Source organism: Balearica regulorum, chromosome 24 (genome assembly GCF_011004875.1).
Source record: "Balearica regulorum gibbericeps isolate bBalReg1 chromosome 24, bBalReg1.pri, whole genome shotgun sequence".
In the NCBI taxonomy this organism is placed as follows: domain Eukaryota; kingdom Metazoa; phylum Chordata; class Aves; order Gruiformes; family Gruidae; genus Balearica; species Balearica regulorum.
This window is the reverse complement of record NC_046207.1, coordinates 4785617-4810208: the sequence shown is the minus strand read 5'-3', so window position 1 is coordinate 4810208 and position 24592 is coordinate 4785617. Positions and strand designations below refer to the sequence as shown.

General features: G+C 62.8%; 2 protein-coding genes across 5 annotated transcripts; both read left to right on the top strand.

The window, feature by feature from the left end:
* Positions 1-431: 431 nt before the first annotated feature.
* Positions 432-12509, top strand: CASC3 (CASC3 exon junction complex subunit). Of its 4 annotated transcripts, none has more exons than XM_075774893.1 (14): positions 432-725; positions 1914-1941; positions 2295-2332; positions 3999-4157; positions 4247-4398; positions 4862-5038; positions 5267-5961; positions 7720-7784; positions 8029-8143; positions 8728-8826; positions 9592-9806; positions 11000-11122; positions 11280-11343; positions 12052-12509. In XM_075774893.1, exons 1-13 carry the CDS (start codon positions 468-470, stop codon positions 11313-11315), a joined length of 2160 nt encoding a protein of 719 aa, XP_075631008.1. In that variant the 5' UTR covers positions 432-467; the 3' UTR covers positions 11316-11343; positions 12052-12509. The 4 variants fall into 4 exon arrangements, with proteins under 4 accessions (XP_075631008.1, XP_075631007.1, XP_075631009.1 ...); XM_075774892.1 differs by having other exon boundaries at positions 11267-11343; XM_075774894.1 differs by lacking the exon at positions 11280-11343 and having other exon boundaries at positions 11000-11138.
* Positions 12510-17042: 4533 nt separating this feature from the next.
* On the top strand, positions 17043-24249 carry RAPGEFL1 (Rap guanine nucleotide exchange factor like 1). Its single transcript, XM_075774932.1, has 15 exons — positions 17043-17626; positions 19935-20013; positions 20513-20663; positions 20740-20837; positions 21141-21253; positions 21446-21613; positions 21699-21796; positions 21964-22086; positions 22198-22376; positions 22470-22560; positions 22686-22736; positions 23003-23090; positions 23192-23256; positions 23570-23624; positions 23886-24249. The coding sequence occupies exons 1-15, from the start codon at positions 17224-17226 to the stop codon at positions 24008-24010; spliced, it is 1887 nt and encodes a 628-aa protein (XP_075631047.1). The 5' UTR covers positions 17043-17223; the 3' UTR covers positions 24011-24249.
* Positions 24250-24592: the final 343 nt, after the last annotated feature.

Sequence of the window (24592 nt, the reverse complement as noted above, 5' to 3'; positions counted from 1 at the left end):
GAAACTTTGTTTTAAAGGAGAGAAGAAAAAAAAAAAAAGTTTAAAAAAAGGAAATGTGTTTAATTAAATAAAGTTATAAACACGTTGGCGGTGGGCACTGCCTGGGGGGGGGGGTCACGCGTGGGCACCCTCTCTTGCTTTATTTTTTTTTTTTTTTTTTTTTTTACAATAAACGAGGAAAACGGACGCTGCGTGCTAGTGTCTGCCTCCCCCCTCGTCGCCGTGCGTGACGTCATTTCCGCCGCCGGGACACCACCCGCGCCGTGACGTTGACGCCCTTCCTCCGGCTCGCGCCTGCCCCCTGCTGGGGAGAGAGGAGGCGGCCCGGAGGGGAAGGCGCGCCGGCCGCCGCAAGGGCTGTCGGGACGGTGGCGGTGCTCGTGACGTCACGGGCCGCTAGGGCCGCCGGGAGCTGTAGTCCGTCCCGTGGTGCCCCGCGCCGCCGCCCGCCCCTGCGGCTGCCCAAGATGGCGGACCGGCGGCGGCAGCGCGCCTCGCAGGACAGCGAGGACGACTCGGATTCGGCCGCCTCCGACAGCGCGGACTCGGCCGCTAGCGCCGCACGTTCCCGTTCGGGATCCGGCTCCGGTTCGAGATCCGGTTCACCCCGACCGCCTCATCGCCCGCCGCGGGGCGCCGCCGGGGCCCTCAGCGCTGGGCCGCGGGGCCGTGGGGCCGAGAGCGCTGCCGGGGGGGCGGCCAAGAGCGCGCCCGAGTCCGAGTGTGTGAGTGCGGGTGTGGAGCCCCGGGAACGGGGGGGCGGCCTGGAGAGTGCGGGGATCGGGGTCGGGGGGTCGGGGGGGGCTGTAGTGTCAGAGGGGCCGGGGGACACGGAGCCGGGGCGGCGTTGGGACCGGGGGGGTCGGGGGCACACGGGGGGTGTGGGGGCTGAGGGAATTGGGGGAACCGGGCTGGGTGTGTGCGGCGAAGCTTGGGGGAGGGAGAAGGGGGCAGCCCCGCGGGGGAGAACCGGGTTCTGCGGCCCCCCCACACCAGCCCGGGGCCTGTCCCTGCGCCCCGTGACTGGCTCCACACGGCGGGGTCCCGGCCCGGGGGGCGGGCGGGTGGGTTTGCTGCCCGGTCAGGCCTCTTCCATCCTTCATCTGCTCCCACCGGCCTTTCTTCAAGCGAGGACATTAAGAACTTCTTACGGGGCGTTCGCAGTGCTGCGCTCCCCCACCCTGCAGGGTGGTTCTTCTCTGGCTGTTCGTGGCCGGGTGCGATTTTGTCTTGTCTGGGGTTTGTAGTGCCGGTTATTTCAAGTTCCTACAACTCACAGTGTATTTCTGCTCGGTTGTTTTGGCATTTGGGCTTATCTCGTTAACGCGTTGGCTGGTTTTATTTTTGATCTGGGGTTGTTTTTACTGCGCAGCTCCATCAGTCTGTTCCTTTACTAGAAACTTTCCCTGATCTGAGCTGTTCCGCTTCATCCAGCATCTTCTCTCGGGTGCGGGGTTGTATTTCTGTCGCCGGAGTCTCTCGCAGATGTCTGTCTGAGCTCGGTCCTGCTCAGCGTCTGTTCGTTATTCCTCGGCTTCTGCTTTAAGTAATGCTCTTGTCCTTTCCCGAGTTAGCTGCCTGGGTCTCCGTTATCGAGGGAGACGAGCCTGACTTGTCTGTTGATGTCGCTATTTTCCCTCCAGAGTCCCCCAGCAGTTAACGCACTCGGTGGTCTTTTCTTGAGCTGCGTTCCCCCAGCGTAGCTCGCTCAGAGAAGGATCTTAGAGAAAGGTGCTGGCAGCCCTAAATTTCTTTCTTCCTGCTCGGTGACTGAAACTGAACTTCCAAGGGCAGATGCGATAGGACAGGGGCCAAACCTTGTTGTAATTGCGCCTGGGATCATCGGATGCCGCAGGGACCTGGCTGCTGACCTTCCCCTCCGCTAACGCACCCTTCTCTCCCTCTTTCCGCAGGAAAGCGAGGATGGCATTGAAGGAGATGGTGAGTAACAACTCCCTGGTATTGCAAGTGCTGTCTGCATATAAAAAGTAAAAACGGGACAAAATGCCTTTTCCAAGAGTCCTGCAGTGGTTGTCATCCCAAATATTAATTCGTAGTAGCAGGCAAACATGGGGTGTGGGGACAGCGTGCCCCAAACTCGCCCTGGCTTCCTCCTGTGTGAGCTGGCAATGGTGTTCGTGGGGACGCCTTGGTGCTGGCCCCCGACTTCCCCTTGGAGGGACCGTTCGGTGCACGTTTGCCAGCGGTCGCCCACAGCGCAGCGTATTACGCTCAGAGAGAAGCTGTTGTTTCTGTTTCTGCCCTGACACCAAACTCCTTTTTCTCCCCTGCAGCTGTACTCTCAGATTACGAAAGCGCAGAAGACTCGGAGGTAAGAGGAGTCTCTATCCTGGTGTTTAAAGGGTTCTGTCAAGTGACTGCATCTTGCGTAATTTTAGCACAAAACCCAGTTTGTGTCCTTCGTTCTCTTCCACTGACCCCGTCAGCAGCAATTTTCCTTTGTCTCAAGATACCAGCTCGTGCAGAGACTGGGAGCGAGCTGCGCTGCGGCGTAGCTGTCACCGCTGCAGAGGAAAACAGTCTCTCCTGGTCCGAGCCCCTCGCCGGGCAGTTCTCTGGCACAAAATCCATGGTGCTGGGCAGCCAGGGCGTGGATGTGGGCAGTACGGGCGGAGGAGAAAAACCGCCTGGCTCCTCAGACGTTGGATACCGGGAGCGGGGTTTTCCATGGCCAAGAAGGGTGTGGAAGGAAGCGTAGGATGCTTGTTGCGTTTTAATTAGTTGAAATTAAAAAGCTAAGTGCTGGATTGGAAGCATCCTAGGCAGCATCCCTGTCTTCTGCGTACAGCAGCTGGAGGGGTAACGCGCCCCGTGAGTGCTGGCAGCTCTGCGCTGGGTGCGTGCTGAGAAAATCCCCCCTCACGTGCCAGGAAGGCAGCCTGGGCAGTGGCCTGTGGCCGGCCGTAGGGTTCCCTGGAATTTTTTGGTTCAGAACTGTAAGTTTAACATCTTCAGGAAGTTTAAGGGAGTTCTGGTTTTGAACAATTACAATGAAAGTTGTTCTAGTGAAAACTTCTTGTGAGACAGCTGTTTTGGGGGTATTGAGGGGGGGCAGCAGTTAGAGAAAACAAAACAACAAGGTGGATGAACTTGAAGCTCGTAGGGGCTGTTAATTTGCGAATTAATCTCTGCCGTTAGTGAGGAGGGAGTGCGGCGGGCTGTAGAGGCGGCGCGTGGAGGGGCAGCTCCCCGTGCTCACCGCACAGCAGCTCTTCAAGCCTGGAAACCTGTGCGGAGGCTCCCCGCACGTAGAAGTGGAGCAGCGCTGATGCACGCTGGGCTGTTGGAGCAGCAGGGGTATTGCATCACTGACATGCCAGGATGACTCTGTTCCTGTGCCTAAAAATAATGCCACGGCTGGGTTTCCCCAACGTAAACAAAAGGAGCAGTTGATGTGCAAATACTCTGTGTTGAAAGAGAAAAATAGAGCAGTCTTTTTGTTAATCACGCAGAGCTATTTTTAGTGTCAGTTCCAGCCTAAGCAAGGCTTGCAGGCTCCTGGAGGGTGAAACGAGGTCACGCTCCTGCGAGCAGAGTGCTTGGAGTGAGTCAGCTGAGTAACTCTAGGGAATTTGGAAACACGGCGCTGCCTGGATCTGGGCCCTCAGTGTGGGAAGGAAGGGATGGTCTGAGGGTCCTTGTTCCCTGGTCTCCCAGGCTTGCACGAGCTCTTTCAGAGCAGCGAGAGGCTGCGACTTTACAGGGGAGCTGTTTCTGGCTCTGTTCTAGAAAGCCCGACTGTTGGATCTGATGCTGCTGGTGGGAGTTGGTGGGGAGAGGTGTTGGGTTTAGTCTTTGCTTTTTCTGTAAAAATACAGGGATAGGAAGGAGCTTGAGAGCCAGGTCCCTGCTATGAGAGAGTCGGGTCTCTAGCAACTGGAACAGGGATCTAACTCCAGACTGGGGGACTTGTGTGGGGAGATTCCTGGGGAACCTGCCGCTAAAGGTGTGTGTTTGAGTAACCGGGGCTCTTTCAGGCAGAGGAAGAGGATTACAGTGAGGAAGAAAGTGCCAAAGTGGAACTGAAGCAGGACAGTAATGATTCCTGTGAGTCAGCAGCAAAAGCAGAGAAAGGGGATGAGAAACCTGACTCCAAAGGTGCTGTAACTGGCGAGAGGCAAAGCGGGGACGGGCAGGTAGGTGTTAAACATGCGTTCTCGGGGCTGGAGGGGGAGCTTCTCACAGAGGGACTGCTGCAGTGGTAAGAGCTGTCTGATTTTGACAGGAGAGCACTGAACCTGTTGAGAATAAAGTTGGAAAAAAAGTTCCCAAGCACCTGGATGACGACGAGGATCGGAAGAACCCGGCTTACATCCCGCGCAAAGGGCTCTTCTTTGAGCACGACCTCCGAGGGCAGACGCAGGAGGAGGAGGTCAGGTATGTGAGCATCCCCCATGTATCTGCCCACCTCTGGGAGACTGAGGCCAGCTCCCAGGCCAGTGTTTGGCACCGCGGCTCCTTGCTTCCGCGTGAAGAGCTGGGAAGGCATCAGCAAGGAGGATTTGTCTGTGCTTCGGTTGCCAGCTTGCAGTGTCCTGCCAAGACATTTTGGCTCTTTGTTTTGAAGGAGGTACCGAGGGTGGTGCAAAAAAACCCAACCCAACAAACCACAAGGAAAGCCTTTTGCCAATGAGCAGTGACCCTTCTTGCTGCTTTTCAGAAATAGCAGCGGGTAGACTAGCTGCTGCAGGGCAGGAAGAGTGGGAGGAGGAAGAGACACTATCTCCTGTGCACGCCCTGCCCTAGAAATGCTCAGTCTCTGTGCATGGGGCTGGTTGAAGCTGCCATGTCTCCTTGGCTTTGCAACAACTGCTTGGTTCTCCCTGTGTAACTGCTCCAGGCCGAAGGGTCGTCAGCGGAAGCTGTGGAAGGACGAGGGCCGCTGGGAGCACGACAAATTCCGGGAGGACGAGCAGGCCCCCAAGACCAGGCAGGAGCTGATTGCGCTTTATGGCTATGACATCAGGTCGGCTCACAACCCTGATGACATCAAGCCGAGGAGAATGCGCAAACCAAGGTGAGCAGCAAAGTCAAACTGTAGTCTGGCTTATCCCAGAGGGAAACCTCAGCCTTTGTGCCCGGCGCTTCAAACAACAGGTCTGAAGCCTCCAAGAGGGAAAGCCCTGGCCCCGGGGTGGAACCTTGGTCCTGGGGGCTCTGCATACAGGAGAGCGGTTCCCTGGCACCGCAGCATCTCTCACCCAGGGTTTTATTTCCAGTTGTTTGTACTATTTTTCTTCCTCAGGTTTGGGAGTCCTCCTCAGCGAGACCCAAACTGGTCCAATGAGAGGCCGAGTAAGCCCCCAAGGCACCAAGCCGCAGACAGCACTTCGGCTCCTCCGCGAACCTTCACCAACAGGAGCTCCGCAGGTACAGGGAGGATGCCCCCACCTAGGAACTACCCGAGGATGGGGGGCTACAAAGAGACCCGTCCGAGCTACCGAGTTTCGGAAGCAAACGTCCAACATCTGCCTCGAAACGGCGAGCAAGTGAAACAGGAGAGCAGCTATCGAGCGAAGCGTACAGAGCAATCCCCACCGAGAGACAAGTCACCTGAGATGGAAGCGGCACACGTCCACAGCAGCCCTGTGAAGGAGGAGGTGGCTTTGGAAAACCAAGCCACGGCTGCTGATGCTGCACAGCCACCACCAGACAGACCAATTGAAAAGAAGTCTTATTCCCGGGCAAGAAGGACCAGAATCAAAGCTGGGGATGCGGGAAAGCTGGCAGACGAAGTGCCCGCTTCGGAAGGGCTGACTCCCGTGCCTCCAAAACCTGTGCAAGCCGAGACATCCTCCCCACCAGCCAAAAGCAGTAACTGGGAGTCGCCGGTAGAATCCAGTTTGGATGGACTGGAGCAGGAGATGACCCAAATGAATCTCGCTGAGCAGAACTGGACTCCGGGGCAGTCTCAGTTCCTACAGCCCCGGGAACTGAGGGGTAAGTGGGTGCAGCCTGTCGGTTTTCCACTGCAGCCCCAGCCAAACGCAGTTCTGCGTTCGCATAGTCGGTCAGAGCTGAATTGTCTCTGCCTTAGTCCAGTCTCAGGGTATGTACGTGATGGCGATGCATGCCGCTGAGAAAGCGCGGTGGAGGTGGTTAGAGAGGACAAAACAGAAGAGAAAAAGGGGAAATTAAACACTCTGGTGTAGGTTGATTGAATTAGGGCTGGGAAGGACATAAGAGTAGATCCTTTCCCTCTCTCTGCCTTTTTTTTGTGTTGAGGATGGGGAACCTTCATTGAAGCTGAATGCCTGTGTGCAGAACAGGCAACAGGGACTTTGTGCAGTGTGAATCACAGTGGGACCGGCTGCTGCAGCAGGAGTCAGGGTTCAGGAGATAAGGAGCGTTGTGCTGGGTTGGCAGGTAAGGGTAATGAATAATCAGGCTCCTGTAACGTCCTGCTAGGAGCAGGAGGGAGCTTTCCTCTGTTCATCAGCTTATTTCCTAGCGTTGAGGTTTGGTTGCCACTAGCTAAGGCCTGACTGGGATTGGCAAATTCATTTGTGCCTGGTAGGAGGAAGCCTCTCTGTTCGCAGCAGCGGGCAGGCTGGCTGAGGGAGGGATGTGGGGCAGAGTTACCCCCACGCGAGCGAAGGACTGAGTTCTAGTTGAGCATCCATGCGAGAGGTCGTTCAGGTATAATTATCTCTTTGCAGAATTCGAGTCTTTTCTGGGGAGTGTTAGAGTCCTTCCCGAGGGAAATAAAACTGGAGCAAGGAGAAGGCGGCGACTTGCAGCTTTCATAAGCATCTTTTGAGGTTTAGGTCGTGAAACCATAAGTCTTGCACTGATGTGACTGGTAAAATCTTTGTGTGAACAGACTCTTGGTCTCAATTGCGGATGTGAGTAGACAGGCTTTAAACGTGCCAGTAGAATGAGAGTTCAAAAGTGCTGTGACTTGCAGCTGAGATTATGTACTCCTTTTTGTTGATGCTTAAAAATGAAGCATTTTAACAAATTTACTGTGAGATAGCTCTCAACTGCAGGTAGGAGACCACTTTCTGTCTGTAAGAAGGACATATTACTCTACTGTCCCCGTGCTTCTTCCTAGCAGAGAAGGTAGGAGTTAATTCTGGGAGGCACTTGGTTAGATGAGCCAGCCATCAGGTCATTCTGTAGGTACAGCGTGCGTGCCTGCGCGTATATTTACAATATCGGTGATCCGCAGGCGCTTTCAGTGTGTGTTTTGTCCACTTTTGCTCCCCTGGAATTGCCTGTGATCAGTTTGGCACCGTGTTTTTAAATGTGTGCCGCAACTTTGTTGTTTGGATTAAAAGGAGCCCATGATAAAAGTGGTTACGCCCTGCAGAGGGTTTAAACTGCAGCTTACCCAGTCCCACGTGGATCCTTGTTCCTGCTCTGAAGAGGTCCTTGTCTCAGCAGTAACTGAGCTTAGATCAGGACCCAGATTTCAAGCTGAGGATTACTTTTTTTTTTTTTAGCACGATTTAAAAGGTGTTGAGCAGCATGAGTGATTGTACAGTGGCACAACAGCTGCTCATTTGCACTGAAACATTTGAAATTGTAACCCAAGAGATGAAGTTGTTAGAAAAGGTTTCTCATTGTGAAAGCCAGAGCTGTGCCTGTTTGTAGTACAATAACGACCGGTGCCTCCCGGCAGCGCCCTCGCCGGGTGAGGTGGCTGTTCACTGGGAGCAAATGCAAACCATAATAACCAGCCTGTTTCTTCCTCAGGTATTCCTAACCATATGCACGTGGGAACTGGGCCACCGCCTCAGTTTAACAGGATGGAGGAAATGGTAAAGCATGTTGCGTGGAGCGTGACTCTTGCTTTTAGAAGCGCGGAAGCCGAGCGTTTATTTGTTTCTGGGTCGTAGTAATTAGAGGCTTGCCTGGGACGACTCAGCCTTTCTCTTTTCTGGGTGTTTTTTTACTGTGTGACCCAAATAGAGGTTTGCAGGGGCTGGGGGGGGGAAGTGGGTGGGTGCTCCCTCGCTGAAGGGAGGGCTGCTGCCCCTTGCCGACACCTTTGGCCTCTTTCAGGCAGTGCAGGGGGGCCGTGTGAAACGCTACTCGTCGCAGCGGCAGAGACCACCGGTGCCGGAGCCTGCTCCCCCAATGCACATCAGCATCATGGAAGGGCACTACTACGACCCACGTGAGTATTTTCCTCCCTCTCCCGAGGTGCCCGAGCAGCTGGAGCAGGAGTCCCCCCACTCCTGCTAGGGTCAGGCAGATCGGGGGCTCTGTCTTCCCTGCTGCATCATCTCGTACAGTAACTAAAAAGCTGCTCTGAGCCTCCCTGGTCAGTGTTTAAACCCGCTGAAATATAATCGGTGTTACCGCCTCCCCTCCCTGTGGAAGGGCTCTCTAGGACACTGCTTTTCTTCACAAGATCTAGGATTTAAAATTAACTTGAAATCAGAGCAATGTCTTTGACACTTAAGAGCAGGGAGAATTACAGAACAAGACTGAGGATGGATTAGGAATTCACTCCAGCACTTAAAGTGTCGGAGAAGAAATTCCCCAAGTATTCTCCTGCTTTGCAAAGGGAGTAGGAGCCTTTTCCGTTGGGAGTATATAGCATCTGTGAGCCTGGTAGACTGCGTGTGCCGGTGGGAGTGTATCTTGCAGCACTGCGTTCAAGTCTTGTAACCGCGGCTGGCTGCCGTGTGCGTGTGACTTGCTGCAGTAGAATAAAATTTGGTGGAGCTTTTCCTTACCAACTGTTTTGTGTTGCAGTACAATTCCAGGGACCAATCTACACCCACAGTGAGAACCCGGCCCCGCTGCCGCCCCAAGGGATGATCGTACAGCCGGAAATGCACCTCCCTCATCCAGGTGAGGAACCAGCTCCCCAGCGGGGCACAGGGCAGCTGGTACTGACATTGCGGCTGCGCCCTGGGGAGGCTCAGCCTGTGCTGGGGAGCAGATAACTCTGGTTTCGCACAGCCTCTGTCACTGGAGGAATCCATTTTCACTATTTCTACAACATGGAAGAGACCTGCTTCCCTCATGCAGTGAAGTGTAATAAATATAAATTTTAAGGGAAGAAAACCAGACGTTTCTGGCTCTTGCAGCCAGTGCAGGACCGAGATGATCTGAATGTTTTGGCAGCCTCTAGCTGGACGGCTGCAGGTTCTGTGCAGACTCTCCTGGCTGAGACTCTTCCCCTTCAGTGGGGCGTTTGGCTCTGCCAGCTGTTGTGCGAAGGCTGGTTCTTCAGTCCCTGCTGCTTGTAGATCAGAAAAGCAGAAATGAGAGCTGTTGAATTGGCATGTTCTCTATCTTGCCCACAAAAACTGTTTCCTGAAGTGGATGTGCTGACCGGGGCTGTGTCCGGTTCCGGTAAATCAGGACCCTGGCATCGGGGAGGGGGGCCGTGCTCTGCTGTGTGGAGAAGCGCTTCCCTTTTTCCCTCCCCAGCGCAGGAACTGAGGTCTCGTGGCTGCAGGCAGGGCCTTTGAGCAAAGTGCTTCTCCTTCCAGCTGCAGTGGGGAAGGCACAGCCGTACGGACCTGCTGGCATCTTAGCAGCCCTGGCCCTCCACGGGACATGCTGGCTTGACACATGACGTCACATTCAGCTTATTTTTGTCCTCCCCAGGTTTACATCCCCACCAGACGCCAGCGCCCATGGCAAACCCTGGGCTGTACCCTCCGCCAGTCTCCATGCCCCCAGGACAGCCCCCGCCACAGCAGCTGCTTGCACCGACTTACTTCTCCCCTCCTGGAGTCATGAATTTTGGGAATCCTGGCTACCCCTACCCCCCAGGAGCTCTGCCCCCTCCACCCCCTCCTCATCTCTATTCCAACACGCAGGTAAGCCAGCTGCGCTGTGTCTCTCCTTCCTGAGCAGGAGCCCTCGAGAGCAGATGGGATCCCATTGCGTGTGGATGTATTCTCTGAGGCTTCCTGGGAGAGGATGTGGAGCAGCTGGGCTGCTCCGTGGTGGGAAGTTGTTTACTCTCATCCCTCTCTCTGCTTGGGGTGGGAAAAGCACTACTCCCATGTCTGCTGTGCAGCTACCCTGGATTTGGGATCTAGTGGATGACATGCCTGTATTGGTGGATCTGAGAATCGAGGTCTTCCTCTACAGAACAGGGAAACAGCCCAGCAGGAGCCTGTGAACCATCATGTCCCCTCCAGGTCCTTGCTAAGCCAAGGACATCTTGAAAATTGCTTTGAACATCCTTTCTGTTTGAGATGGAGGCAGGAGGCTGGAAACTGGCCGGTGCTGTTCTTTGGCACTGGCTGGGGGAGCCCTTGGTGTGACCAGCACGGGTCTGGCTTTTCCTGCTCAGTGTCCGACCTCTGTGTCCGCAGTAGCTGCTGGGCAGCGAGGAGACAGATCTCTGTGGGCATTGTGATGATGATGACGAACCCGTGGCTGCCATGTGAGCGGCACACGGCTGACACGCAGTGGCAAGCGAGAGATTTGCATGTTCCCCGAGTGCTGCAACCTCTGTGACCTTCCCTGCTGCCCTGGGCTGATCCCAGCTGCCCCAGCGGGGAATCGGTCTGGTTTTGGGACAGACCCCGGGCAGCTGGTGGGGATCTCAGTGCGAAAGGGAATTGTTACCTGCCTTGTCTGTGTAAAAGAATGGTAGCTGCTGCTGTTGCAAAGCGCAGACGTTATATGGCAGTTGGGAAATTGCAGGGCAAAGGAAACCCATCTGCCATGAACTTCATTCTGGCGTGTCTGCGGGTCGCCGCAGCCTGGACCTGCCCACCCTGCCGAGAGCGGAGAGGCCCCGGTGAGGGGCAGGGGTAGGCGAAGGTCCTCCAGAGCTGAAAGTGCTGCTGTTCCGTGTAGCCTTGGGGAGCACAGCACCAACCAACCCCCGTCCCCCTGTGGCTGCTCACCTTTGATGCTGGCTGGTGGCGTCTTTTCGCAGCCCAGCTGTGTGCCCTAAAGGCCGTCTGAGACACGGGGTGCTCTCACAGGGGATGCGGCTTTCCGTGCCCCCCCCATAGCGCAGAGCACTGACCCTTCTGCTCTCTGGGGAACGCAGGCCCAGTCCCAGGTGTACGGAGGGGTCACGTACTACAACACTGTCCAGCAGCAAGTGCAGCCCAAGCCTTCTCCACCTCGAAGGACGTCCCAGCCTGTGACTATCAAGCCACCACCTCCTGAGGTACTGTCCCCTCGGTGTGGGTCTGCGCGTGATGCTGTACCGTTGGGGTGCGCGCGATGCTGCAGTCTCCCTCTCCCATCCAAAAAATACGTTGTTCCAAGGAAATCTTAAACTGTCTGATCTTTGACATGTCCCAAACCTCAGCTTCTCGTTGCAGGTGGTAAGCAGGGCTCCAGTTAATTTGAGTTTCTAAATACTTTAAAACTAAACCCACGTAAAAAGTAAGTCCAAAGTTGACTCTTGTTTTTTTTTTTTTTTTTTTAAATTTGCTCAGGGTAGAAACAAAACACTTTATAGAGAGGAAAATCCAGTCCTAAGCTAGGAGGCAGTGACTTCTCTGAAAGAATAAATGTCGAGACCTTAGCAGCTAATTCAGGCAGTAGACTTGAAGGCTTTCCAGAGATGAGAGCCGTTTCTCCGTGCTGGGAATGGTTTCCTTGCTTCAGCGCTGTGAGCTGTGCGTGTGTGTGCACGTGCTAGTGTGCTCTGTGTGTGTGTTCAGTTTCCTTTTTAATACCTTGCTTAGCGTATGGGAGCTGAGCAAGCCTGAATCATGGCAAGCCCAGACCCGGGCAGGCATGTGCTGGTTGTTTCTCCGTACGCAGGGAGGCGGCGTGCGGCGTGGTAGAGGGCTGGGAAACCAGGCGGTGTTTGTAAATCCGCCCTGAGATCATCTGATCAAGGTTCCCTTTGAAAGACCTCACGATGGGAAAATGTTTAACCACGAGGAGAGCTTGGCTGAAGGGAGCTGGTTGTGCCCAGAGCGGGCACGGAGGAAGCTGGAAGCGTGGGCGGGTGGCAGTTGCGTTTTGGCACCCAGATGTGGAGGGTGTTTGTTTGCAGGACCCTGGCAATAGCACCGCAACCCCTGCGCGGCGTTTGCGGTGGGGCAGCCTAATCCTCTGCTTCTCTTTCCTCTTCCCCACCAGGACAGCAAAGGTGAAAAATCAAAGGAGAGGAGCAACACGTAGGGATGCGGCCGTGGGAATCCCAATGCCAGACCCGGCACCTTGGCGAGGAGGAAGCTCCTTCTCGGGAAAGGCTCCTTCCCTGTGCGTAGGTGAGGCAGCGGGATGAAATCAGCTGCACCGTCTTGTGCTCAGGGCCAGGCACCTTCCCTCTCTGGTTTTACCGGTGCCCTCCCAAAAACCATCTCGCCGCTGATCTGCCCTCCTTCCCTCTCCCTCACTGGGGCACAGAGGTCACCGAAGAATCAACCCCCGGAGTCGATCCTTGGCCACAAGTTCTCGCGACTTCTCTCTTTTACTAAACGTCTGCCCTTTTCCCTCTCTAGGATGTTAAACTCAACTGGCTTGATTGTGGTCTCTGTTTTTATTTAAGAAATGAACCAGCTCCTTCAGTAAAGCTGATTTGTTTCTTTTGGGTATTTTGAATTTGTTTGTCTGGCTAACCGGAACGTAACATCCCCTGCCCCCCCCCCCCCCCCCCGGAGACAGACGATAAGTTAATTCTTCATTTCAATTATGGTTTTAAGTGAACAAGTTTATTTCTGCCGTTGTTTAAGCATAGGAAGGGCAGCCGAGCGACAGGAGTCTGTCAGGAACGTGCTGGCCGTGCAGTCACCACTTAATTTAGAAGCTCCTCCCGTTTCTTTTTCCGAACGAGGTAACTCGTGTCTTTGGCAGCTCCTGTCCGTGTGTGTGCAAGCTGTCAGATGGGAATCTGTCTGCACGAGCATGGGGCGACCTTCTTCCCCCCCCTTGCAGAGCAGGGCGTGATTTCCACCCGCCTCCCTCTGTGAAATCAGAGGCAGAGGGGGAGGTTTATGGGTGTCCGGGCACCTCGACGCTGCCAGAACAGCCCTGCCAGCAGCCAAACCAGCTAGACGGGGCAGGCAGAGGAGTGATTCCCTCCTAGCGCTTGGGTGTTGCTGCTGTGGAAGTGGAAGGGGGTGTTGTAACCCGCCCCGACGTGTCCAGCCTGGGCTCCTGGCCCCAGGAGGAAGCACCTCAGCTCTGCGCCTGCCACCGGCGCTTCCCCCGGGACCTCGGCAGCTTTGTTTCCCTCGTTGGGATTCGAAGGCCGATCTGCCGGGGCGAGTGTCACCGCAGCGCCAGGTGTGCCAAGCTGGACCCGGCTGGCTCACCCGCGCCGCAGCGCTGCGCCGTCTCTCTGCAGCAAGCATCCCGCCGGCACCGCGGCAGGCAGAGCGGCTCCGGCTCCCAGTCACGCTCGGGTTTGGCCGCGTCCTCGCAGCCGTTTGCAAATTGCATTAGGAAACTTGGCAAGGCCGGCTGTCGATTCCTGCCGCTCGTCCCGAGCACGTGCTGGGGCAGCGTGGGGAAGTGCCAGCTGCTGGCGCAGGCCACTCGGCGAGAGGGGGAACGTCGCCGCTCCAAGCAAGCGGCATCTTGGCCTCTGAGTCCCCATCTGTGGTGAGGGAGGGGTGCCCAGCAGCCCACCTGCCCGCTCTCTGGTCGAGATCTTCTCACGCATGCCTGGCTCTCCAGCAGACCTCCCTTCTTTGTCCGTTGTTTGTCACTCGATGACCTTTTGTACCTAATTTCGGATGTCAAAGCGACGTTTTAAAAGCAGAAATCCCTTATGTTTTAAATGTAACTGTTCCTCTGCCTTAAGGCTGAAATGTATCGTTAACATATCGGTCGCATGACTGAAGTCCTGGACCTTATAACACTGTGATGGATTTTTGGTTTTGTTTGTTTGGATTCCTGTCCCTTAGCAGTGCACATTTGTAACCAGCATTGTATCGGCACGCAGATGAGAATACGTTTTAGAAAGTAGCCAGCTCTCTGTCTCTCTTTCCTCGGACTGAGGGACATGTGCGCTTCCCCGGCAGGACCGGTATCCCTTCCACTACGCTGCCGGAATACTCGGCTGCGTGCCAGGAGCTGCTCTCCCCTTTCTGGGAGCTCGTGGTGGGACTGGAAAAGTGGCTCCTCTGTGGCCGGCGCCAGCCGCCCTCACCCCCCCCCCGTGCCGGCATCCCCAGGGAGCAGCTGCAGCCCGTCCCCAAGCCTGACTCTGCCCCCAGCAGAACCGAGCCCCCTCCTCTCCTTTCCTCTCCCCGCAGCCTCGCTCGCTCACGGGGGGCGGGGGGGGGGGGGAGAACAACTGGTGTGTAGGTGGTGTGGGAGCTGCCGCCTGCGTGCTTCTGTGCCGCGCTGCCTCCCTCCGCCTCGGCACCGCTGCCAGAGCCTCCCCCTGGCCCGTGGCCCGGCTTCCCACGGCAAACGGGCGGGTGGGTGGTACGTCCCCCCCCCGTCCTGTGCCCTCCCGGTGCGCCCCCATCACAAGGGGATGGAGGGAGTGCAGCCGTGGGGTCTGTCCTGCAGTTGGCCTTGGGGCGGGGGGCATGGCTTGGCTGGGGGGAGCCTGGGGGGGGGAAGGATGCGGGCAGGGCCTGCCAGTGCTGCGGTGGAGGGTGGCTGGGGAGGGCAGGGGGACCTTCGCTCCCCAATTCGCATCCTGCTCCCGCCCTTTTCTTCCGCTCCCTGCGCCCCCCCCCCCCCCGGCTCTTGCCCTCACCACCAGCGGCAGGGTCGGGGTCCCAGAGCCCACCCAGCAGCAGAGCTGGGAGCCATTGCCCCCCCCCCCCCCCAGTTCTGCCCCTTCCCTCACCAGCACCCCTGCCTCAGTTTCCCTCCCTGGCAGAGGGCTCAGGGCTGAGCCTGGTCCAGGGGCCAGGTGAGACCGTTGCAGGGACCTCGTGGAGAAGCTGCTGAGTGAGAAGCCCCTTGACGGGGGCTCTCCCCTTCCCCGAATGCCGAGATCGCGTCTCCCAGTGCTGCAGCCGGGAAGTGGGTTAAGGCGCTGGCTCGAGGAGGGATTTTTCCCTCGGTATAATTTTTCCCTCCTACACAAGGTCTGTTTTGAGCAGTGCCTGGAGGCTTCGCACCCCCCGCTCGGCTGCCGGGGTGGGGGAACGCAACGCGGCTGCAAATGGAGGCGCAGGCTTTGGGAGGGAAGCGCCTGCTCCAGATCCCAGCTCGTTAGGAGAAATAACAGCAAATTAATTAAGCTAATAGCTCGCTCTGCGCCAGCAGTGCCCCCCGTCCGTGCCAAGCCGGGGGAGAGGAGCTGGGCTGAGTTGCTGGGCCCAGATCTGGGGTGTGTTTTCTGGGGGCAAACGCGGCACTTTGTACGGCGTGATGCTCCGGGTCCTTCCTGCCCGTGTGGCCTGGCTGCAGCCCCCCCCCCCCACTGGCTCCCACAGCCTCTCTGTGCCTCAGTTTCCCCTCCTGCCTCCTCCAGGCTCTGCCGTGGGGAGCAGCCCCTCTCCGTGCAGCCACAGCCCGGCCGGTGGCCGCAGCCCGGCCAGGGGCACTGCTTGCACCCGGGGCCAGGCACCCTCAAGGGCCGCCCCGGGCAGAGGGGACGGAGGAAGCGGCTGGGTGGGAGCGTTTCGGGGTCTCCAGTGGGAGGTGTGGGGGTCTGAGAGCTGGGGCCTGGTGGGGCAGGTGGTGATGCCATGGGGCGGTGGAGGGCCGTGCCGTGCCGTGCCGTGCCATGCCGTGCCACCCCGCCAGGGCCTCGTGCAGCCAGGGACCGGGACACGTTTTGCCGTTTTCCCACGGCCGCACGGATGGAGTTGCCAAGCAACTGCCGGGTGGGGGAGAAGCGGGAACAAAGCAGGAGCCGCCGGGACCCCCGTCCCTCCATCCCTCCCCAGGGCCCCCCCCGGGGCACAGCGGGGACGGTAGGGTCACCCCCCGTGTCTCCCCCAGCCCGCGGCTGTCACAGGGCTGCGGGTCTGCAGGGAATGAACCCCGGGAGGTGGCGATTGTGGGGGTACACGGGGTCTGCCCCCCCTTCCCGCTGCCCTCTCGGGCATTGCTGTGCCCGGGGGGGTGCAGAGCGGGGCCAGAGGCAGCGGGGCCCGGGCAGGGTGGGTGCTCGGCACCCAGCGGGCAGGGGGCACGGCTCTGCCCCAGGCGGGTGCCGCGTCCCACCCTGCCCTGCCCCGGCACCTGCCCCGGCTTGCCAGCCCAGCAGGGCCTGTTCCCGGCCTGGCAGGCAGCACGAGGGGCAGGCAGCTGCCCCGACCTGCCCGGCCCTGCCCGCAGGGTGGCCCTGGCCCCAGGGGGTGCCTGCGCCAGGGTGGGGGGTCCCGCACCCACCCCCGGCCCTTTCCCACGCTGCGATGGGATGCAGAGAGCTGGGCTGGGGGGAGCCAGGGGTGCGTCACCCCGTGCCTGCGGACGTGTCACCTCGTGCCTGGGGCCGTGTCACCTCGTGCCTGCGGACGTGTCACCCCGTGCCCGGGGACGTGCCCCCTGTGGAGGGGACATGACCGAAGAGGGACACCGTGGGGGGGGGGGGGGGGGGACACGGTCCCGTGTGCCCCAGGGCTGCTGGGCTGGCACGGGGGAGCCGCGTGGGTGTGCCAGGGAACAGGGCGTCGGGGTGTGACACGGGTGTGACACGGGTGTGAGACAGCGCACAGGGAGTGGGGGGGTTGGACCGTGTCGCTCCATCGGGGCGTGTGACGGTGCCGCTGGTGTGATGGAGGGTGGGGGGGGTTGACAGGGCGTGGGGTGTGCCCCCCCCCCCCCCCCCCCGGCCGGGCTGTACAGCGGTGGGGGGGTGCGGAGGCTCCGCCAATGTGTCCCCTGTGCGTGACTGATCGCGTGTGGGCGTGTGGCCGTGTCCCCGGTGTGACGGTGCTGCGGGGGGAGGGTACGGGGGTGTGCAACGCATCACCTGTGCGGGGCTGCTGGGGGCGGGGGGGCGACACACGCGACCGTGTCCCGGTGCGTCCCTGTCACCGGTGCGGCCGCACCCGTTGGCACCGCATCCCCGGGACGGGTCCGCTCCCGGTCCCCGCGCTCCGGTGCGGTTCCCGGTGCGGTTCCCGGTGCGGTTCCCGGTGCGGCGGGGGCGGGCAGGTGCCGGCGGCGGGGCCGGGGGCGGTGGCGGGGCGGGGCGGCGGGGCGGGCGCTGGCGGCGGTTCCGCGGGCCGCGGCGGGGCGCAGCGCGCAGCAGGCGCGGGGCGGGCGGGGAGCGGCGCCGGGGCCCGAGCCCGACCGGAGCCGAGCGGAGCCGCCCCGCCGCCGCCACCCGCCGCCGCCGCCGCCCATGGCCCCCTGAGCCGCCGCCGCCGCCGCCGCGCCCGGGCGGCCATGAAGCCGCTGGAGAAGTTGCTGAAGAAGCCGGGCTCGCACCTGCCCGCCCGCCCCGCCGCCGTACCGGGACCGGGGCAGGGATCGGGTCCGGGGCCGCGGCGGCAGAGCCTGTCGCGTTCGCCCGCCTCCCCCGAGGAACCGGCGGGGCCGGCGGGGCCGCAGCCGGGGGGCGAGGGCCGCTGGTTGGAGCTGCGGCCGCCCGAGGCGCCGCTCCGTTCCCCTGACGAACCGTCCCCGGGCGGCGATCGGGACCGGGAGCTACCGAGCCCCGAGCCGCCGCCCGCCGCCCGTTGCTGCTGCGGCTGCGCCCCCGCCGCGCCCGCGCCCCCCGAACGGCTCCTGGCCGCGCTCCTCGAGCGGCTACCGGCGGGCGGCGCGCACGGCCGCGGCTGCGGAGCAGGTACCGGGGGGTCGGGGCCGGGGTCTGGAGGGGCTGCGGGCACCGGCGGGAGAGGCTGCGGGGGTGCCCCGGTGCGGGGAGCGCTGGGGGCCGCGGCCGGGCGCTGAGATGGGCGATGCTGGGGGGACGATGCGGCAGCGGGCGGCGCTTACCGGGGGCGGGCGGGGGGGGGGGGGTGAGGGAGGGAGGGAGGGGGGTGAGGGTGTGTGATGGGTGCCCGCCCGGGCGCTGCCCTGGGGATGCGCTGATGGGTGCCGGGGTGGGAGGTACCGGGTGCCCGGTTGGGGTGGTAAGGTCAGGCTGGGTCCCGCTGGCCCGGGGTGGGCAGAGGCACGGCGGGGTGGGCAGGGGTCCCACGGGCCCCCACGCCGCGGCGGGGGGGGGGGGGGGGGGCACGGCGGGGGCTCGGCGTGGCGGTGAGCTCGGCGGCAGCGCCAGGCCCGGTGGAGGCCGAGGTTGGCCGGGCACCGGGTGCTGCCGCACCGCGCAGAGCCATCAGCCTCCCGGTTAATCTTTAACATTTTCCCGGTGCTAAAATTAGCCCCGACGGGAGCCGCAGCACGGGGGGGGGGGGGCAGCAAATGGACACCCCTTCCCTCCGGCACAGGCTCCCCGGTGCCGTCCCACCGCGGCTCCCCGTACCGAGGTGTTGGGGTGGTTTCGGGTGCTCGGAGCTGCGTGGGAGCCAGGCTGGGTGCAGGCGGGCTGGGAGCATTCCCACGCCACGGGGATCCCCGCTCCGGCTGACCCCACTCGGCTGCTGGTGCGTGGGGCTGGGGGGGGCACCCGGGGGGCAGCGGGGAGCCCCAGCCCACCACCAGCCCCACGCTCCAGGGATGGCCAGGGTGGGGCTCACCCACGGACACGAGGGAGCCCTTCGGGTAGGAGCGAGACAGGACTGGCAGCGCCAGGCCCTGCCTGCACCAACACGCTGCCAGGCCCGGCCTTGCGGTGCTCAGGCTGGCGGCGGGGGGGGGGGTGGGTGGGTGCAGGAGTCAGCGCAGGGGTCCGGAGGCTCCCGCCAGCCACGGTCTCGCAGCGTGGGAAAGCCGTCCCTGCGGCTCCGGGGGATGGTGTGGATGCTGCGGAGGGATTGGGGAAACTGAGGCAGGGATGGAGAGGACTGCAGCCTGCAGGGAAGAGGGGCTGGTGTTCGACTCCTTCTGCCCCCCCTTGGCAGAGCCTGGGAGGGGGCTGCATGTGGGGCGGGGGGGGCTGGGGGCCGTGTACCTGCACCCCCCACGCCGCTGGTGCCCCTGTTCGCCCTGGCCCCGACGCAGGTGCGGGATGCTGGACATGGAGCACTGGCCCAGCAGCGCTGGGGGCCGGGCTGGGGGGTCCAGCCTGTGCCCCAGACCGCCGCGTCCTGTTTTCGGCAGCAGTTTTCGGCGGCAGCTCGTCCCCTGTGGGCGCTGTGCCCTGGCACAGTGGTGCCGGGGGATCCTCAGCCCCAGCTTGGCACAGATCCATGGCCGGGTTAATGGGCCGGGACTCGGGGGGCAGCCGGGGGGACGCTCTGTACGGCCCCTCCCACGGGGACAAGTCCTTGGGCCTCGGAAGGGCCCTGTGGGGGCAGGGGGTCCTGCCACAGCATCCTTGGGGCACACAGGCGCAGCCTCCTGGGCACCCATCCGGCTGGGAACCCGCTCAGGGTTGAGGGTTGCTCCGGGGCTGGGCGAGGGAGCGGTGCCTCATCCAAAGGTCGCAGTGGCGGCTGGGTGCTGGCGCTGACGGGCACCGCCGCCGATATCGGCCCCCTTGGCTCAGTCAGCCACGCCGCGTCAAAACACCCTCCCCAGGACCGGTGCTGCCTGTGCTGACCCAGAGAGCCCGGCTGCGGCCACCAGCTCCCCCAGGCTGGCACCACCACCGGCACCGTGTGCCCTGAGTGCGACTGCCCAAATATTCGCTGCAGCCCCCTGACCTCGCTGCCTGCCTCAGTTTCCCCATTGCCCTGAGCTGTGTCCCGGTTTGCCGGCAGCCGGGTTCTCACCGGGGCTGGCAGGCGTGCCGGGGCGTCACGGCTCGGCTCCTGCCCCGCTGGCGCCTCTGCCCCTGCGCCACGCTCCTCCCGGGACCCGTCTGCCCCGCGGGGCTGGGAGCGGGTCCGTGAGTCAGCGCCGGGCGCGAGGCGAGGCGTGGGGGGGGCTCGGCGTGGGGTTCAGTGTCTCCCGGCGTCGCCCGGGGAATTAGCATCGCTCCCGTTGGCCGCCTGCTCCGCCGGGCACGTGGCCCTAGGAGGGTGTCGGCGGGGGGGGGGCTGTGTGGGGTGGGGTGCCCACACCTGCCCCCCCCTCGTCTCCCCCAGAGTCGCTGCTGGATGACATCGTGCTCACACACTCGCTTTTCCTGCCCACTGAGCGCTTCCTGCAGCAGCTGCACCAGCAATATCCTTGGGGGGCACGGGGGGGGGGTGAGTGGGGGGGCAGGGGGAGGGCAGTGGGGATGGGCACGAGGGTGCTGAGAAGGTGGCAAGAGGGTGGGCACAAGGTTGCAATGGGGAGGGGTCCGAGGTCGGGCACGGGGAGGGCATGAGGGTGGCAGGAGGATGGACGTGAGGGTGCAACCAGGAGGGCGTCAGGGTGGGCACGAGAGCGCCGCGAGGGTGACAAAAGGGTGGGCGTGAGGGTGGCACAAGGGTGGGCATGGGGTTGCAAGGAGGAGGGCGGCAGGGTGCCATGGGGGGGGCACGTGGGAGCAGCGAGGAGGGAATTGGGGTGCCATGAGGGTGGGCACGTGGGTGCCGTCAGGAGGGCAGGGCACAAGGCGGGCAGCGGGGTGCCGCCAAGGTGGGCACGAAGACCCTCACGAGGGGTGCCCTGGGGCGCGGCGGGTGCCCCAAGGCCGGGGTCCTTCCTTGCCGTGGCGCATCCTTGACGGTGTCACCTTCGTGCTGGCGGTGGGCAGCCCCCCGCCGCGCTGGGAGGAGGGGGCCGGGCTGCGGCGCAAGCAGGCAGTGCTGGCCGTGCTGCTGCATTTCCTCGAGACCTACAAGGGGCTGCTGCAGGAGGAGGAGAGTGCTGGGAAGGTGATCAAGGTGGGTGCCCCCCCCACCCCGTAGCCCCCCCAGCCCCTCGCAGCCCCCTGCCCTGAGCCCCTCTCACCCCCCGCAGGAGCTCTACCTGCTCATCATGAAGGACACGTCCCTCTACCACGACCTGGAGGACGAGATCCTCAAGCTGCACCAGCTCGTGGAGACCGTGGAGCTCAAGTGAGCGAGGCAGGGGGTCCCTGGGGGGGGGGGGCCAGGGGGGCACCAGAGGGGTCAAGGGGGTTCTGGGGGGTCAGGGGGTCCCTGTGGGTCAGAGTGTCCCTGGGAGGGACAAGTAGTTGTGGTCCTTGGGGGTGGCCAGGAGCTGGGGGGGTCATTAGCAGCCCTTCGGTAATGAGGAAGGACCCAAGTGGGGGCTCTGGCCCCCCGCCCTGGCAGAGCACCCCAGCAGGGCTCAGGGTGCAGCACCCAAGGGTGCTGGTCGTGCCGGGACCCCTGCCTGACCCCGCGCCGGTGCCGCAGGGTGGCCGACGAGACGCCCCCCCCGAACAAGCAGGTGAAGCCGCTGTTCAGGCACTTCCGCCGCATCGACTCGTGCCTGCAGACGCGGGTGGCTTTCCGGGGCTCCGACGAGAGTGAGTGACCGTGGCCGGCTGCCGGGATGGGTGCTGGGTGCCAGGGTCCCTTCCCCGGCCTGCCGGCGGCTGCGAGGGGCCGTGCCTGCTCCGTGCCTCACTTTCCCCAGTCGGAGCTCCAGAGTGCCCCCGGGGAGGTGCGCGGGGTCTGGCGTGGCCCTGACGTGTCCCCCCCCCCCGGCTTCTCCCCAGTCTTCTGCCGCGTGTACATGCCCGACCACTCGTACGTCACCATCCGCAGCCGCCTCTCGGCCTCGGTGCAGGACATCCTGGCCTCCGTCACCGAGAAGCTGCAGTACTCGGAGGAGCAGAGCGCCCGCGAGGACGCCCTCATCCTCGTCACCATGGCCTCGTCCGGAGGTGCCCGTGGGGCCGGGGTGGGGTGGGGGGGGATTTGCAGGCAGGGATGGGGGGTCCATCCAGCGCTGACCCCCTCTGCCTGCAGAGAAAGCGGTGCTGCAGCCCAGCGAGGAATGTGTCTTCACTACCCTGGGCATCAACAGCCACCTCTTCGCCTGCACCAGGGACACCTTCGACTCCCTGGTGAGCGCCGCGCCGCGCTGGGGACCCCCCACCGCCTGCCCAACCCCAGCACTGCGGTGACCCCCTGGGCAGAAGAAGGGGGGGAAGGACCCTCCTGCGGGACCCCCGTGGTCCAGTCCCCTGCTCCAGCACCCTCCGAGCATCCCCGTCCCCACGTCCCGTCACAGGTGCCGCTGCCCGAGGAGATCCAGGTGGTCCCGGGAGACACGGAGATCCACCGCGCGGAGCCGGAGGAGATCGCCAACCACCTCACCGCCTTCCACTGGGAGCTCTTCCGCTGCATCCACGAGGTGCGAAGGGGGATGAGGGGCTGGGGGACGGGACGGGACGGACTGCGCCATGGTGGGGGGACCCTGACGATGTGCATGTTCTCCCCCCGCCCCCCCTTCCCCCCCCGGCAGCTGGAATTCGTGGACTACGTGTTCCACGGGGAGCGGGGCCGGCGGGAGACGGCCAACCTGGAGCTGCTGCTGCAGCGGTGCAGCGAGGTGCAGCATTGGGTGGGCACCGAGCTGCTGCTCTGCGAGTCGCTGGGCAAGCGCGCCCACCTCCTCAAGAAGCTCATCAAGATCGCCGCCATGTGAGTGCGGAGCCGGGGGTGGGGGAGTCGGGGGGGGGGGGTGTGCAGGGTGGGGGTCCCCTGTCCACCCTTCACCCTCTGCCCCCCCCAAAGATGCAAGCAGAACCAGGACATGCTGTCCTTCTACGCCATCGTCATCGGGCTCAACAACGCTGCCATCAGTCGCCTGCGCCTCACCTGGGAGGTAGGGGACCATGGGGTGCCCTGACCCCCCCCCCCCCCCCCCGAGTGCTCCCTGACCTTCCCTGGGTGCTCCTGGACCCCCTCCCCCAGGTGCTCATCCCCCCCCCCCCCGGGCTTGTCTTGCAGAAGCTCCCCGGGAAATTCAAGAACCTGTTTCGGAAGTTCGAGAACCTGACGGTGAGAGGTGCCTGGGCACCCCGCGGGTGTTGGGGGAGCCCCCGTGCCCCCCACGGGGTATTTGGGGAGCTGGTGGGCAGGAGGCGTTCTCGTGCTGTCCCAGGGTGTCCTTGCCACCCCCACCCACCCCCCCCAGGCCACCAGTAATGGCCACAGCAGCCAGCGTGGCAGGGGGGTCCGGGGCTGGCTGGGCAGGGTGCTGGCACCCATGGGCAGCGCCCCCCCCCCCCCAACCCCAGCCCTGACCCCCCGTTCCCCCCCCCCAGGACCCCTGCAGGAACCACAAGACCTACCGGGAGGTGCTGGCCAAGATGAAACCCCCCCTCATCCCCTTTGTGCCGCTTATCCTTAAAGGTGAGGGGGGCATGGGGGCTGCCTGCACCCCACGGTGGGCTGGGGGCCCACTGCTGCCCCATGGGGCCCCCCCTCACCTCCCCCTCCCCGCTCGCCCCCAGATCTGACCTTCCTGCACGAAGGCAGCAAGACCCTCCTGGATGGGCTGGTCAACGTGGAGAAACTGGTGGGTGCCCCTCGCTGGGGGGGACGTGGCCGAGGGACCCCCGGGGTGAGGCCAGGGGAGGGGGAGCCCACCGAGGGGCCGGGACCCTTCTGTCCCTGCAGTGGGGTGGGGGGGCCCTGGGGGTACAGAACAGGATCCCTGGGGGAGCACGGTTCGTGGTGATGGGGATGGCCCAGGGTCCACAGCAGGGTCCTGGGGAGGGGGGGGGGACAGTCCCCAGGGTCTTGGGGGGCAGGTGGGCCCCGGGGGGGGGCTGGGCAGGGTCCCGTGGGGCTGGGGGCTGACGGGAGGGACGACGTGTTCTCTGCCCCAGCACTGCATCGCCGAGAAAGTGAGGACCGTCCGGAAGTACCGGAGCCGCCCGCTCTGTGAGTACAGTGGGGGGGCCGGGACCCCCGCACCCCCGGCCGGGTGGGGGGCGAGGGGCCAGCGCCGTGGGAGGGGGCTGACCCTGCGGGGTGAGGATGGGGGGGGGGTGTGCATGGCCCCACTTGGGGCAGGGATGTGTCTGGACCCACATCCCCATCCCTGCATCCCCCCGTCCCTGCATCCCCCCGTCCCTGCAGCCCTGTCCTGGGGGGCTGCGTGGTCCTGCCCCCCCCCCCGGCACTGACACCCCCCCCCCCCAGGCCTGGAGCTGGAGGCCTCCCCCAGCCAGCTGCAGACCAAGGCGTACGTGCGGCAGCTGCGGGTCATCGACAACCAGAACCTGCTCTTCGAGCTCTCCTACAAGCTGGAGCCCGGCAGCCAGTGAGGGCCGTGGGGGGGGGGGGGGACACCCCCATCTCGGGGACCACCCCCCCCTACCCCGGCGGGGGGGGCCCGGCCCCCCCGCCCCAGCACTGACGCACTTTTGGCCAGGGGTCCCGGCCTCGCACGGGATGGGGATGGGGATGGGGGGAGCGGGGGGACCCCGCAGCTGGGCGCTGCCCCCCACCCCCCCGCCCTCGGTGTGGGCTGGGGCAGGTTTGGGGACCCCGGGCGCATCCCCCCCCCCCCCATCAATTCCCCCTGGCACCCCAATGCCCCCCTGCCCCTCCCCCTGGCTGGGGTGCAGGGACCCCCTCGGGGGGGGCCATTCCCCCCCATCCCCCCTGGGGTGCCCCGCCGGGCCCCCCTCTATTTTTGTACGTGCCCCCGCCGGCCCCTCCGCCCTGCTCCCCCCCCAGACGTGTATATTTTGTACCGAACCGCCGTCCGGAATTGTACATTTATTTTTTAAGAAAAAGGAGAAAAAAAAAAAAAAAAAGGAAAACAACCAACCAAGCCCGGGGGGGGCGGTGGGTGCGGAGCCCCAATAAAAGAGTGTCCCGGCACCTGTCTTCTGATGTCATGC